This window comes from Salmo trutta, chromosome 20, assembly GCF_901001165.1.
Source record: "Salmo trutta chromosome 20, fSalTru1.1, whole genome shotgun sequence".
NCBI lineage: Eukaryota > Metazoa > Chordata > Actinopteri > Salmoniformes > Salmonidae > Salmo > Salmo trutta.
The window spans coordinates 3,997,829-4,012,999 of record NC_042976.1 but is presented as its reverse complement, the minus strand read 5'-3'; the positions used below and the strand labels follow the sequence as shown (position 1 = coordinate 4,012,999).

Sequence of the window (15,171 nt, the reverse complement as noted above, 5' to 3'; positions counted from 1 at the left end):
CATCCAGAAGGCGTGGTCAGTACAGGTGCATCAAAGCTGTGACCGAGAGACTGAGAAACAGCTTCTATCTCAAGGTCATCAGACTGTTAAACAGCCATCACTAACACAGAGAGGCTGCTGCCTACATACAGACTTGAAATCATTGGCCACTTTAATAAATGGAACACTACTCACTTTAATAATGCCACTTTAATAAATGGATCACTAGTCACTTTAATAATGTTTACAAATCTTGCATTACTCTTCCCATATGTATATACTGTATTCTATACTGTCTGTTGCATCTTAGCCTATGCCGCTCTGACATTGCTCATCCATATACAGTATTTATATATTCTTATTCCATTCCATTCCTTATTCCATTAGGTAGTTGTTGTGGAATTGTTAGATATTACTTGTTAGATATTACTGCACTATCGGAACTAGAAGCACAAGCAATTCGCTACACTCGCAATAACATCTGCTAACCATGTGTATGTGACCAATACAATTTGATTTGATTTGAGCATGCGCTCATTCATTGTCATGCTCTGTTGTGATATTAAAAAAGATTCTTCTTGTCTCCAGTCAAGTAAAATTATGAAGAATTGCATGAAATAGGTTTATAAAAGGCACATTTTTTTCTCAAACAACAAATAAGATGATAGATTCATGCAGTGCTTTTATTATAATGGGGATCTTTTCACACCTACCCTTGTCCACGGTGGTCTGTGAATCCACAAACTTCTGGCTACTGTGGCGGATGAATCAGAATTAGTTGAGTAACATAGATAATTAAGATGTTTTATTTGCATAATATGCTTATGTGAGATACTTGTCATTAGAATGTATCCCTTTGGACTCTGGTGTTGACAGTTGCATGTCTTCCCTTAGCTAGGGCTCAGTCACTTGGGGCCCAGAGAGGGGAGAGGTCAGGCTTGTCTTTCACATATCCCTGGTGCTATGCAGAATATCAGAAAAGGAAGAGGACAGAACGGAACATTGTCTACATATGTGTGTGTGTCTTACTGAGGATGGGCCTCTATGAGATAGCACTGACAGAGGAGATTTACGATGTCTTTGGGTAATAAAGCCTAAAGAGCATTCCAGATAACATGAGCTAATGGTTCTGTTCTATACCGTACCAGGGAGAGACGGTTCCAGTTTGGAGTAGGAGGACCAGACACTGGTCTATACAATGAAAACTGTTGTCACAGCAGTTGCTGTCTGCTATGTTTTATAGATATCTTTCATACAAATCTTAACCTTGTGACCCATTCTATGTATCTGTGTTTCGTCATGTACGTTGAGAGGGGTGTATCTTGGCTATAAAAGATCTTTGTACTTTTGTGTTGACACTTTCAACGGTTCATTAGAGATGGCGCATCATTGAAAGTCAAAGTGCTTTTGCAAAGCTCTTATTAAAGATGTAGTTTAAGTATAACTCTGACTGGTGTGTGAAGTTTGTCTCTCTCCTCATTTTGTAATACAAAAATTAGCCACCACACTACTTTGCCATGTAATACTTACAAAACATATAACTGTTTCTAAAACTGCATATCTAAGGCTCTGGTCTGCCCAAGAAGTGAGAGTAAACAGTAGCCATGTTCTCTGCTATCCACTTTATGTTTTTATTGTTATTTGGGGTATAGCAGAGCATCACTGGTTTTCTTTTGAAGTGTTCAGGGAGGGTCGGGTAAAAATATATTTTACTGAAGAAAGAGACATCCATCTTCATTGCAGAGAGGACGGATTTTCTCCAGGTATCCCTCATTATAAATATCTACAGTCCCTTAACTTCTTTAGGGTAGGGGGCAGTATTTTGACGTCCGGATGAAAGGCGTGCCCAAAGTAAACTGCTTGCTACTCAGGCTCAGAAGGTAGGATATGTATATTATTAGTAGATTTGGATAGAAAACACTCTGAAGTTTCTAAAACTGTTTGAATGATGTCTGTGAGTATAACAAAACTCATATGGCAGGCAAAAACCTGAGAAAATCCAACCAGGAAGTGTGGAAATCTGAGGTTTGTAGTTTTTCAAGTGATTGCCTATACAGTATACAGTGACTTAGGGTTCATTTTGCACTTCCTAAGCCTTCCACTAGATGTCAAAAGTCTTTAGAACGTTGTTTCATGTTTCTACTGTGAATAGGGAGAGAATAAGAGGTCCTGGAGTCAGACGACTGAGCAAATGACATGAGTTCAGTGGCGCACTCTCACATGAGAGTTACCTGTGTTCGTTTTCTTTTTTGAAGACATTGGAATAGTCCAGTTGGAATATTACTGAAGATTTATGATAAAAACATCCTAAAGATTGATGCTATACATCGTTTGACATGTTTCTACGAACGTAAATAGAACTTTTTTTGACTTTTCGTTGTGACATTTTGCGCGCACTTCCTGCATTTGGAGTAGTGGACTAAACGCGCAAACAAAAAGGAGGTATTTGGACATAAATGATGGACTTTATCAAACAAAACAAACATATATTGTGGAACTGGGATCCCTAGGAGTGCATTCTGATGAAGATCATCAAAGGTAAGTGAATATTTATAATGTAATTTTTGTCATTTCTGTTGACTCCAAAATGGCGGGTATCTGTATGGCTTGTTTTGATATCTGAGCGCAGTGCTCAGATTATTGCAAAATTTGCTTTTGTCGTAAAGCTTTTTTGAAATCTGACACAGCGGTTGCATTAAGGAGAAGTGTATCTATAATTCTTTGAATATGTCACAGAATATGTCGTACTCTTCGGCGAATATGTCGTATTTGAGAGAGAAGGACCAAGGCGCAGCGGAAGTGTGGATACTCATGTTTTTAATTTCAAATAAAGGAGTAGAGCATCCACTGAAAACCAATAAACAAAACAATGACCGGTACTCACAATGTGACGGTGTGGCAGGCTATACCAAACACAGCAGTGCTCACAACAATTCCCCACAACCCCAAAGACAAACACACACACCTATATAGGACTTCCAATCAAAGGCAACTATACACACCTGCCTTCAATTGGAAGTCCCAATCATCCAACCAACATATACAAACACAAACCTGTCACGTCCTGACCCCAAAACTAAAACACTAGCTCCATCTGCTGGTCAGGACGTGACAGTACCCCCCCCCTCAAGGTGCAGTCCCCGGAATGCACCTAAAAAGAAAACACAAGAAAAACACAAGAAAATCCCCAATACCCCAACAAAACCCAACAAACAATAACCCCTAAACCATAAGGGAGGGAAGGGAGGGTGGCTGCCGTCACCAATGGCCCTGTGCTACACCCTCCCTCCCCAACCCACCTATCCTGGAGGTGGCTCAGGTGCTGGCCGTTCCAGGCAGTCGGGGCAGTCCGGCCAGTCTGGCGGCTCGGGACGGTCGGGGCAGTCTGGCAGCTCGGGACGGTCGGGGCAGTCTGGCAGCTCGGGACGGTCGGGGCAGTCTGGCAGCTCGGGACGGTCGGGGCAGTCTGGCAGCTCGGGACGGTCGGGGCAGTCTGGCAGCTCGGGACGGTCGGGGCAGTCTGGCAGCTCGGGACGGTCGGGGCAGTCTGGCAGCTCGGGACGGTCTGGGCAGTCTGGCAGCTCGGGACGGTCTGGGCAGTCTGGGCAGTCTGGCCACGCCGGCAGTTCAGGGCAGTCTGGCCACGCCGGCAGTTCAGGGCAGTCTGGCCACGCCGGCAGTTCAGGGCAGTCTGGCCACGCCGGCAGTTCAGGGCAGTCTGGCCACGCCGGCAGTTCAGGGCAGTCTGGCCACGCCGGCAGTTCAGGGCAGTCTGGCCACGCCGGCAGTTCAGGGCAGTCTGGCCACGCCGGCAGTTCAGGGCAGTCTGGCCACTCCGGCAGTTCAGCGCAGTCTGGCCACTCCGGCAGTTCAGCGCAGTCTGGCCACTCCGGCAGTTCAGCGCAGTCTGGCCACTCCGGCAGTTCAGCGCAGTCTGGCCACTCCGGCAGTTCAGCGCAGTCTGGCCACTCCGGCAGTTCAGCGCAGTCTGGCCACTCCGGCAGTTCAGCGCAGTCTGGCCACTCCGGCAGTTCAGCGCAGTCTGGCCTCTCTGGCGACTGTTGACTGGCGGGCAGCTCTGACGACTGTTGACTGGCGGGCAGCTCTGACGACTGTTGACTGGCGGGCAGCTCTGACGACTGTTGACTGGCGGGCAGCTCTGACAACTGTTGACTGGCGGGCAGCTCTGACGACTGTTGACTGGCGGACAGCTCTGGTGATGGTTGACTGGCGGGCAGCTCTGACGACTGTTGACTGGCGGGCAGCTCCGACGACTGTTGACTGGCGGGCAGCTCTGACGACTGTTGACTGGCGGGCAGCTCCGTCACACAGCCCTTGTGCCCCCCCCTAAAAAAAATCTTGGGGGTGCCTCTCGGTCTCCCAGTCCTTGCCAGCCTTCTTCCGCTGCTTGGTCCTGTGATGGTGGGGAATTCTGTCACAGAATATGTCGTACTCTTCGGCGAATATGTCGTATTTGAGAGAGAAGGACCAAGGCGCAGCGGAAGTGTGGATACTCATGTTTTTAATTTCAAACAAAAGGAGTAGAGCATCCACTGAAAACCAATAAACAAAACAATGAACGGTACTCACAATGTGACGGTGTGGCAGGCTATACCAAACACAGCAGTGCTCACAACAATTCCCCACAACCCCAAAGACAAACACACACACCTATATAGGACTTCCAATCAAAGGCAACTATACACACCTGCCTTCAATTGGAAGTCCCAATCATCCAACCAACATATACAAACACAAACCTGTCACGTCCTGACCCCAAAACTAAAACACTAGCTCCATCTGCTGGTCAGGACGTGACAGAATAATTGTTGAATATTTTATCAACGTTTATGATGAGTATTTCTGTAAATTGATGTGCTCATTCACCGGAGGTTTTGGGAGGCAAAACATATCTGAACAGTACACGCCAATGTAATATGGGGTTTTTGGATATAAATATGAACTTTATCGAGCAAAACATACAGGTATTGTGTAACATGAAGTCCTATGAGTGCCATCTGATGAAGATCATCAAAGGTTAGTGATTAATTTTAGCTGTATTTCTGGTTTTTGTGACGCCTCTCCTTGCTTGGAAAATGGCTGTGTGGTTTTTCTTGTCTCGGCGCTGTCCTAACATAATCTAATGTTATGCTTTCGCCGTAAAGCCTTTTTGAAATCGGACAATGTGGTTGGATTAACGAGAAGTGTGTCTTTAAAATGGGATATAATAGTTGTATGTTTGAGAAATTTGAATGATGAGATTTTTGTTGTTTTGAATTTGCCGCCCTGCTATTTCACTAGCTGTTGGATAGTGTGTCCCGCTAGTGTCCCAAATACCCCAGAGAGGTTAATATTCTTGATCACCAAACAATTTATGGAGCTGCATATTCATTTATGGCAATCGTCTCTCTCCCTACAATTTGACATTTGCGCTGCGCCCGATCCTGTAGCTGTTAGGCGGAGCAGCACAGGGGAACCCAAGTGCAGACTCAGACCAGGAAACAGGGATGAATGAACCAAGATATTTATTGTAACACAGGGAGAGATGAAGTGCAGATCCAGGGAAGTTCGGATGAGTTGTAGGAAACCAGAAGTGGAGGCTGAGGTTGGAGTGAGCTGGGTTGGGACAGGGTAAACAGGTCCGGAGGGGAATCCAAGGGAGTGATGGGGGAACTCGTCCTTGAGGGTCTCAGTAAGTGAGTTCCGGAATGCTCCCTTAAGAGCCTCCTCATTCCAGCCGCTCTCTGCGCCGAGGAACTCACATGCCATTTCAGCAACACTCTGGCAGCCTTGACAGAGGGACAAGAGTCGTTTAGCGGCGTCCCATCCACAGACTGGGCGGTCGAAGACTTTCGAATCAAATCAAAGTTTAATTGTCACGTGCGCCGAATACAACAGGTGTAGACCTTACAGTGAAATGCTTACTTACAGGCTCTTTCCTCATCTCCTCCGTGAATCTGCGATATGAAAAGCTAATGGGTGACTGTCTCAGGAAACAGCACAGGGAGCACCCCCCTATCCACATCGACGGGACAGCAGTGGAGAAGGTGGAAAGTTTTATGTTCCTTGGCGTACACATCACTGACAAACTGAAATGGTCCACCCACACAGACAGTGCGGGGAAGAAGGCGCAACAGCGCCTCTTTAAACTCAGGAGGCTGAAGAAATGTGGCTTGTCACCTAAAAACCTCACAAACTCTATCATCCAGAAGGCGTGGTCAGTACAGGTGCATCAAAGCTGTGACCGAGAGACTGAGAAACAGCTTCTATCTCAAGGTCATCAGACTGTTAAACAGCCATCACTAACACAGAGAGGCTGCTGCCTACATACAGACTTGAAATCATTGGCCACTTTAATAAATGGAACACTACTCACTTTAATAATGCCACTTTAATAAATGGATCACTAGTCACTTTAATAATGTTTACAAATCTTGCATTACTCTTCCCATATGTATATACTGTATTCTATACTGTCTGTTGCATCTTAGCCTATGCCGCTCTGACATTGCTCATCCATATACAGTATTTATATATTCTTATTCCATTCCATTCCTTATTCCATTAGGTAGTTGTTGTGGAATTGTTAGATATTACTTGTTAGATATTACTGCACTATCGGAACTAGACGCACAAGCAATTCGCTACACTCGCAATAACATCTGCTAACCATGTGTATGTGACCAATACAATTTGATTTGATTTGAGCATGCGCTCATTCATTGTCATGCTCTGTTGTGATATTAAAAAAGATTCTTCTTGTCTCCAGTCAAGTAAAATTATGAAGAATTGCATGAAATAGGTTTATAAAAGGCACATTTTTTTCTCAAACAACAAATAAGATGATAGATTCATGCAGTGCTTTTATTATAATGGGGATCTTTTCACACCTACCCTTGTCCACGGTGGTCTGTGAATCCACAAACTTCTGGCTACTGTGGCGGATGAATCAGAATTAGTTGAGTAACATAGATAATTAAGATGTTTTATTTGCATAATATGCTTATGTGAGATACTTGTCATTAGAATGTATCCCTTTGGACTCTGGTGTTGACAGTTGCATGTCTTCCCTTAGCTAGGGCTCAGTCACTTGGGGCCCAGAGAGGGGAGAGGTCAGGCTTGTCTTTCACATATCCCTGGTGCTATGCAGAATATCAGAAAAGGAAGAGGACAGAATGGAACATTGTCTACATATGTAACGTAGCTAGCGTAACGTAGCTAGGGTAACGTAGCTAGCGTAACGTAGCTAGGGTAACGTAGCTAGCGTAACGTAGCTAGGGTAACGTAGCTAGCGTAACGTACCTAGGGTAACGTTGCTAGCGTAACGTACCTAGGGTAACGTAGCTAGCGTAACGTAGCTAACGTAACGTAGCTAGGGTAACGTAACGTAGCTAGTTAACCATGTTCTATCTAATTGTGTAGTGAAGGATATAAAACACTTGTGTACTATTGATGTGGAGCTATGTAGTCGATCTGTGTATGGACCCTCACATTTTTTTGGTATGAATATTAGTTCAGAAAAGTGGTTTTCATTTTTAATTGCTTCCACTGGTTAATCATTCATCGCTAAGAAATTGCAGGAAATGACTGAGGAGTGAAGGAAATGCGACTGTTACATTTCATACTGCTACTATGGGAAAGTCCTGCTTCAGAACTACACCACATTGAACCACAGCCAATGAATGTCTACATTATGGGCACATTGTTGTTTTTCAGTTATCATATGTTGCTCAGGTTCATTACAAGACAGGGTAGTCTGTCAGTCATACAGTGTGTACGCCCTAATAATGCACTATATAGAAACACACAGTATGTTATCCTATGGTATTCTGAGCCTTGACAAACAAGAGGAGATGAGACAGAAATGTCTGCCTGCTGCAGAGATAACAACCAGCCAAGAACTTACTGAAATAACTGTCATCCTCTCCTCTCTCTGACTGCATTTCAAAACTGCAAGGTCAGTCTTTTGGCTCAGCTCTGTAGTTCCATCCAGGACAACTATGGCTGCGTCACAAATGGCACCTTATTCCCTATTTGCACTACTTTTGACCAGGGCCCATAAGGTGCTGGTAAAACGTAGTGAACTATATAGGGGATAGGCTGCCATTTGAGACACTATATAGGGGATAGGCTGCCATTTCAGACACTATATAGGGGATAGGCTGCCATTTCAGACACTATATGGGGATAGGCTGTCATTTCAGACACGATATAGGGGATAGGCTGCCATTTGAGACACTATATAGGGGATAGGCTGCCATTTGAGACACTATATAGGGGATAGGCTGCCATTTGAGACACTATATAGGGGATAGGCTGCCATTTCAGACACTATAGGGGATAGGCTGCCATTTGAGACACTATATAGGGGATAGGCTGCCATTTCAGACACTATATAGGGGATAGGCTGCCATTTCAGACACTATATGGGGATAGGCTGCCATTTGAGACACTATAGGGGATAGGCTGCCATTTGAGACACTATATAGGGGATAGGCTGCCATTTCAGACAACCATAATTTTCTCAAGGAGAGATAACTAGGCCTTCAGTCCCTATGTGGCCTCTGCCTCATCAGCGGCAGCTGCTGAAGCCAGAAAACTCAAAATACCGTACAATTATCTATGAGAACAGACCAGAACACGGCAGGATAACACTAAGTAATTTCTGACTTAAGTCTGTGTGACAATGAGTCAGTGATGTATTGGGCCTTGACTCCTGATACACTCAGTTTATAGGCCTAATTCAGACACAGAGGCACTTGACTCCTGATACACTCAGTTTATAGGCCTAATTCAGACACAGAGGCACTTGACTCCTGATGCACCCAGTTTAAGGGCCTAATTCAGACACACACAGGCACACTACCATCTAAAGATCACTTTCCCAGACAGATACTGATTAAACCTAGTCCTGGACTAAGAAGCTATTTCGATGGGAGATTCACAACTGAGCATGCTTTTTAGTCCATTAATAGGTTTAATCTTGATCTGGGAAACTGGTCCTAAAAGTATGAATTCTTGTCTCCACTAGGGATTGGTGATAATTCCCTCTGCCCTAGTCACAGACTATTTTTAAACCTGCCCCATTCTAGCTGGCCCCCTGGAGACTGAGTGATGGACAGGGGCCTACTGGAGGGGAGATGATCACCAAGTTTGGGCAACACTTGCCAGGTCAGGGGCCCAGCTGGCTGCTATTTCTGGGGAACCCTCAGTCTCATTAACCTGACTTTTACTCACTCCTGAACTTGCTGTAATCACCAGGCAGTCACCACCAAAATCCAGCTAGACATTTCATAGATGGAAACCAAGCTCTATCAAACTTTGAAGTACTAGTTAAAGTACTAGATAAAGTACTAAAGTACTAGTTTAAAGTGTGTGTGTGTGGTATTGCTTCTTCATTACATCTTAGATTCTGTAACTTAACTGTTTTCTGTCTGTAGATTCTACCTGTAGATTCTGTCTGTAGATTCTACCTGTAGATTCTGTCTGTAGATTCTGTAATTTAACTATTCTGTCTGTAGATTCTGTAATTTAACTATTCTGTCTGTAGATTCTGTAATTTAATTATTATGTCTGTAGATTCTGTCTGTAGATTCTGTAATTTAACTATTCTGTCTGTAGATTCTGTAATTTAACTATCCTGTCTGTAGATTCTGTAATTTAATTATTATGTCTGTAGATTCTGTCTGTAGATTCTGTAATTTAATTATTCTGTCTGTAGATTCTGTAATTTAACTATTCTGTCTGTAGATTCTGTAATTTAACTATTCTGTCTGTAGATTCTGTAATTTAACTATCCTGTCTGTAGATTCTGTAATTTAAATATTCTGTCTGTAGATTCTGTCTGTAGATTCTGTAATTTAACTATCCTGTCTGTAGATTCTGTAATTTAATTATACAGTCTGTTGACTCTGTAATTTAATTATTCTGTCTGTAGACTCTGTATCTTACCCATTCAGTCTGTAGACTCTGTATCTTACCCATTCAGTCTGTAGATTCTCCTGTAGGCTAAGATTTCTCAACACACCCTGAAACAACCACAAAGCTGCAATTCCTGTCCTGAAGCAAGTTCGTTATTGATAGCATGACTGAAAAAATGAGAAACACCCTAACTCACTCACTCACTCACTCACTCACTCACTCACCCACCCACCCACCCACTCACTCACCCACCCACCCACCCACCCACCCACTCACTCACACACTCACCCACCCACCCACCCACCCACCCACTCACCCACCCACCCACTCACTCACTCACCCACCCACCCACCCACCCACCCACTCACTCACTCACCCACCCACCCACCCACCCACCCACCCACTCACTCACACTCACTCACTCACTCACCCACTCACCCACCCACCCACCCACTCACTCACCCACCCACCCACCCACCCACCCACTCACTCACTCACTCACCCACCCACTCACTCACTCACTCACTCACTCACTCACTCACTCACTCACTCACTCACTCTCTTCATTAGTAAGAGAAGACTAGATAGTAAGAGAGTATTTGACACTACTGTATAGTTAATCCTAATTAATATCTGCAATTACAGTTTGTTCTAGGTCAGTTCTAATAGGATATATATATGTTTAAGGGTTTGAATAAACATCTTCCCAGAACAGAATGATTCAATGCATAAGCATGATGAATGCATTTCAAATTGTAAATTCACATGTTAGCTACACTGAATGTATATGACATTCTTCCTTTCAGTGACAGTAATGGTTTATTTTCGATGCGTCACTGTAGTTCTTTAGAGTTGCACACTGCACACAAACTGCACTGCACCCCCTGATCCGTCTGTCGGGGGGGTTTTGGGTAGGAATGAACACTGCGCATGGGAGCTGTGCCATTATCCAAAATAACACCGTGCAAGAGTTAAATGGTTAGTGGTATAGAAACGACGATAGAACAGACAATTTAGGATATTGCATTGTGTTTTTGCAAATGAAATGAAAAAAATAGAAAACATGTTGAATAAAACCAGACAGTTAAAACAAGAATGTAGCCTAACAGAAAAACACATTTATTTATGTATAGTTGAACCACAAATTTCAGCATTCCAAATGAAAACCACTCACCATTGTGCTTTTTGCAGTATCAGTCTCTTGACTAAAACGGAGAGAAAATACTGTCAGACGAGGTCGCTGTATTGTAGAGGAATACGTTGGACTTCTCGCAGCGGCCGTTAATGTGGTCTCCGTGAGTAATAAGTTATGCCCGGTGAGGTGGAGCTGCTAATCACGCTATATTCAATGTAGTGGCGTCATGGAATGGATCCCTCCTCCTCCTGCTGCTGCTGCTGCCGTGTATTTTATTAGTATGCGCAAATTGTCCGACCGTAGGCTACTGGCACAGGTAGAATATGCTGCGTCATTTTTAGCCTAGGAGTGAGATTTTTTTTGGGGGGGGGAGAAGTTTGTGCTCAATCTTTGCAGGCATTTCTGCTGAGCTGGTACATTAATGCTGATTACAATTTGAGATGTATCTCCCTTGGGTGGTAGCCTCTCCAGCAGCGAACTTGGTTTGAGATACTCGTATTATTTTTCTATAGCCTCTATTCTCTGATGTGAATGGGCTATTTTCTCCTAACATTTCCACCTAGCAAACATCACATACACCAAGACATGTTGCAGCTCTAATATTATCATCTGTAACCAGAAGGTGGCACTGTAACCTAATGTACAGTAGTGGAGACGTTAGAAAGACTTAACACCTGTCCTGTGTGTCACTGAGTTCACGTCACATCAGCGGTATGCAGAACGAATGCGTTTAACACCACTCAGCAGCCTTTTGTCATCTGATTTGAATGAAAGGGTTAAACTATATTGGATCCCGAGTGGCACAGCGGTTTAAGGCATTGCATCTCCGTGCTTGAGGAGTCACCACAGACACCCTGGTTCGAATCCAGGCTGTATCACAATTGGCTGTGATTGGGAGTCCCATAGGGCGGCGCACAATTGTCTGGGTGTAGGCCGGTGTAGACCGTCATTGTAAATAAGAATTTGTTCTTAACTGACAAACAAAGGCATCTAGCCTTTCAGGTTGTGACCTGAAAGATACAGAGTGAGATACAGAGCGAGACACAGAGCGAGATACAGAACGATATACAGAGCGAGATACAGAGCGAGATACAGAGCGAGCTACAGAGCAAGATACAGAGCGATATACAGAGCGAGATACAGAACGATATACAGAGCGAGATACAGAACTAGATACAGAGCGATATACAGAGCGAGATACAGAGCGAGATACAGAACTAGATACAGAGCGATATACAGAGCGATATACAGAGCGAGATACAGAACTAGATACAGAGCGATATACAGAGCGAGATACAGAGCGAGATACAGAGCGAGATACAGAGCGAGATACAGAATGATATACAGAAAAAGATACAGAGTGATATACAGAGCGATATACAGAGCGAGCTACAGAGCGAGATACAGAACTAGATACAGAGCGATATACAGAGCGAGATACAGAGCGAGATACAGAGCGAGATACAGAGCGATATACAGAGCGATATACAGAGCGAGATACAGAGCGAGCTACAGAGCGATATACAGAGCGATATACAGAGCGAGATAATGTCTAACGTCGGTACTTCAGGCTCTAGCTATGCAGGTTGTTTTGGGAAGTCAATCTGAGCAGCTATTGTGTTTCATCCTTTCAATGATCTGTAACTAACACCTATTGAGGTCCCAGAACCAAACTAGGCTATATTCTGTTACTTTCCTCAACCTATTGAGGTCCCAGAACCAAAGTAGGCTATGTTCTGTTACTTTCCTCAACCTTTGTTATCTCTCAGAGAACAGGGGTGTTATCCCTCAGAGAACAGAGGTGTTATCCCTCAGAGAACAGGGGTGTTATCCCTCAGAGAACAGGGGTGTTATCCCTCAGAGAACAGGGGTGTTATCCCTCAGAGAACAGGGGTGTTATCCCTCAGAGAACAGAGGTGTTATCCCTCAGAGAACAGAGGTGTTATCTCTCAGAGAACAGGGGTGTTATCCCTCAGAGAACAGGGGTGTTATCCCTCAGAGAACAGGGGTGTTATCCCTCAGAGAACAGGGGTGTTATCCCTCAGAGAACAGGGGTGTTATCCCTCAGAGAACAGAGGTGTTATCTCTCAGAGAACAGGGGTGTTATCCCTCAGAGAACAGAGGTGTTATCCCTCAGAGAACAGGGGTGTTATCCCTCAGAGAACAGGGGTGTATCCCTCAGAGAACAGGGGTGTTATCCCTCAGAGAACAGAGGTGTTATCTCTCAGAGAACAGGGGTGTTATCCCTCAGAGAACAGGGGTGTTATCCCTCAGAGAACAGGGGTGTTATCTCTCAGAGAACAGGGGTGTCATCCCTCAGAGAACAGAGGTGTTATCCCTCAGAGAACAGAGGTGTTATCTCTCAGAGAACAGAGGTGTTATCCCTCAGAGAACAGGGGTGTTATCCCTCAGAGAACAGAGGTGTTATCCCTCAGAGAACAGAGGTGTTATCCCTCAGAGAACAGGGGTGTTATCCCTCAGAGAACAGAGGTGTTATCTCTCAGAGAACAGGGGTGTTATCCCTCAGAGAACAGAGGTGTTATCCCTCAGAGAACAGAGGTGTTATCTCTCAGAGAACAGGGGTGTTATCCCTCAGAGAACAGAGGTGTTATCTCTCAGAGAACAGAGGTGTTATCTCTCAGAGAACAGGGGTGTTATCCCTCAGAGAACAGAGGTGTTATCCCTCAGAGAACAGGGGTGTTATCCCTCAGAGAACAGAGGTGTTATCTCTCAGAGAACAGGGGTGTTATCCCTCAGAGAACACACAAATTATTGTATTTTTGTTGTCTATATTGAATACATAATTTAAACATTCACTGTGTAGGTTGGAAAAGGTATGTGAATCCCTACCCTAATGACCTCTCCAAAAGCTAATTGGAGTCAGCTAACCTGGAGTCCAATCAATGAGACGAGATTGGAGATGTTGGTTAGAGCTGCCCTGCAATATAAAAAACACTCACAAAACTTGAGTTTGCTATTCAGAAGAAGCATTGCCTGATGTGAACCATGCCTTGAACAAAAGAGATCTCAGAAGACCTAAGATTAAGAATTGTTGACTTGCATAGACCTGGAAAGGGTTACAAAAGTATCTCTAAAAGCCTTGATGTTCATCAGTCCACGGTAAGACAAATTGTGTATAAATGGAGAAAGTTCAGCACTGTTGCTACTCTCCCTAGGAGTGGCCGTCCTGCAAAGATGACTGCAAGAGCACAGCGCAGAATGCTCAATGAGGTTAAGAAGAATCCTAGAGTGTCAGCTAAAGACTTACAGAAATCTCTGGAACATGCTAACATCTCTGTTGACGAGTCTACGATATGTAAAAAACTAAACGATGGTGTTCATGGGAGGACACCACAGAAGAAGCCACTGCTGTCCCAAAAAAACATTGCTGCACGTCTGAAGTTTACAAAAGAGCACCACAACTGTTGTTGATCCTCAACTACAGAAAACATTTGGTTGAGGTTATTGCTGCCAAAGGAGGGTCAACCAGTTATTAAATCCAAGAATTCACATACTTTTTCCACCCTGCACTGTGAATGTTTACACTGTGTGTTCAATAAAGACATGAAAAGGTATAATTGTTTGTGTGTTATTAGTTTAAACAGACTGTGTTTATCTGTTGTTGTGACTTAGATGAAGATCAGATCAAATTTTATGACCCAATTTATGAAGAAATCGAGGTCATTCCAAAGGGTTCACATACTTTTTCTTGCCACAGTACCTGCTGTTACCTGCCTCCTATAAAGCTACACTACATGACCAAAAGTATGTGGACACCTGCTCGTCGATCATCTCATTCCAAAATCATCTTTGGGCGATTAGGCTCGCTGTCAGCGTTCCAATTCATCCCAAAGACGTGGATATCGATTAAGGCAGCCCCCTGTACCTCTCTGATTCAGAGGGGTTGGGTTAAATGCAGAAGACACATTTCAGTTGAAGGCATTCAGTTGTAAAACTGACTAGGTTTCCCCCTTTCCCTTTCCAGAGGTGTTCGAATGGGTTGAGGTCAGGGCTCTGTGTAGGCCAGTCAAGTTCTTCCACACCGATCTTGCACTGTCATGCTGAAACAGGAAAGGGCCTACCCCAAATTGTTGCCACAAAGTTGGAAGCACAGAATCATCTAGAATGTCATTGTA

At 44.2% G+C, this 15,171-nt stretch overlaps 1 protein-coding gene across 1 annotated transcript in view; it reads right to left on the bottom strand.

Annotated features, from left to right (window-relative positions):
* LOC115156269 (tubulin alpha-4A chain-like) overlaps window positions 1-11,273 on the bottom strand; it is a 131,488-nt gene extending 120,215 nt beyond the window's left edge. Inside the window, exon 1 of the mRNA XM_029703728.1 lies at window positions 11,075-11,273. Coding sequence (XP_029559588.1) covers window positions 11,075-11,077 — 3 coding nt within the window. The 5' untranslated portion in view covers window positions 11,078-11,273. The remainder of the gene's footprint in view (window positions 1-11,074) is intronic.
* Between the last annotated feature and the right edge of the window lie 3,898 nt (window positions 11,274-15,171).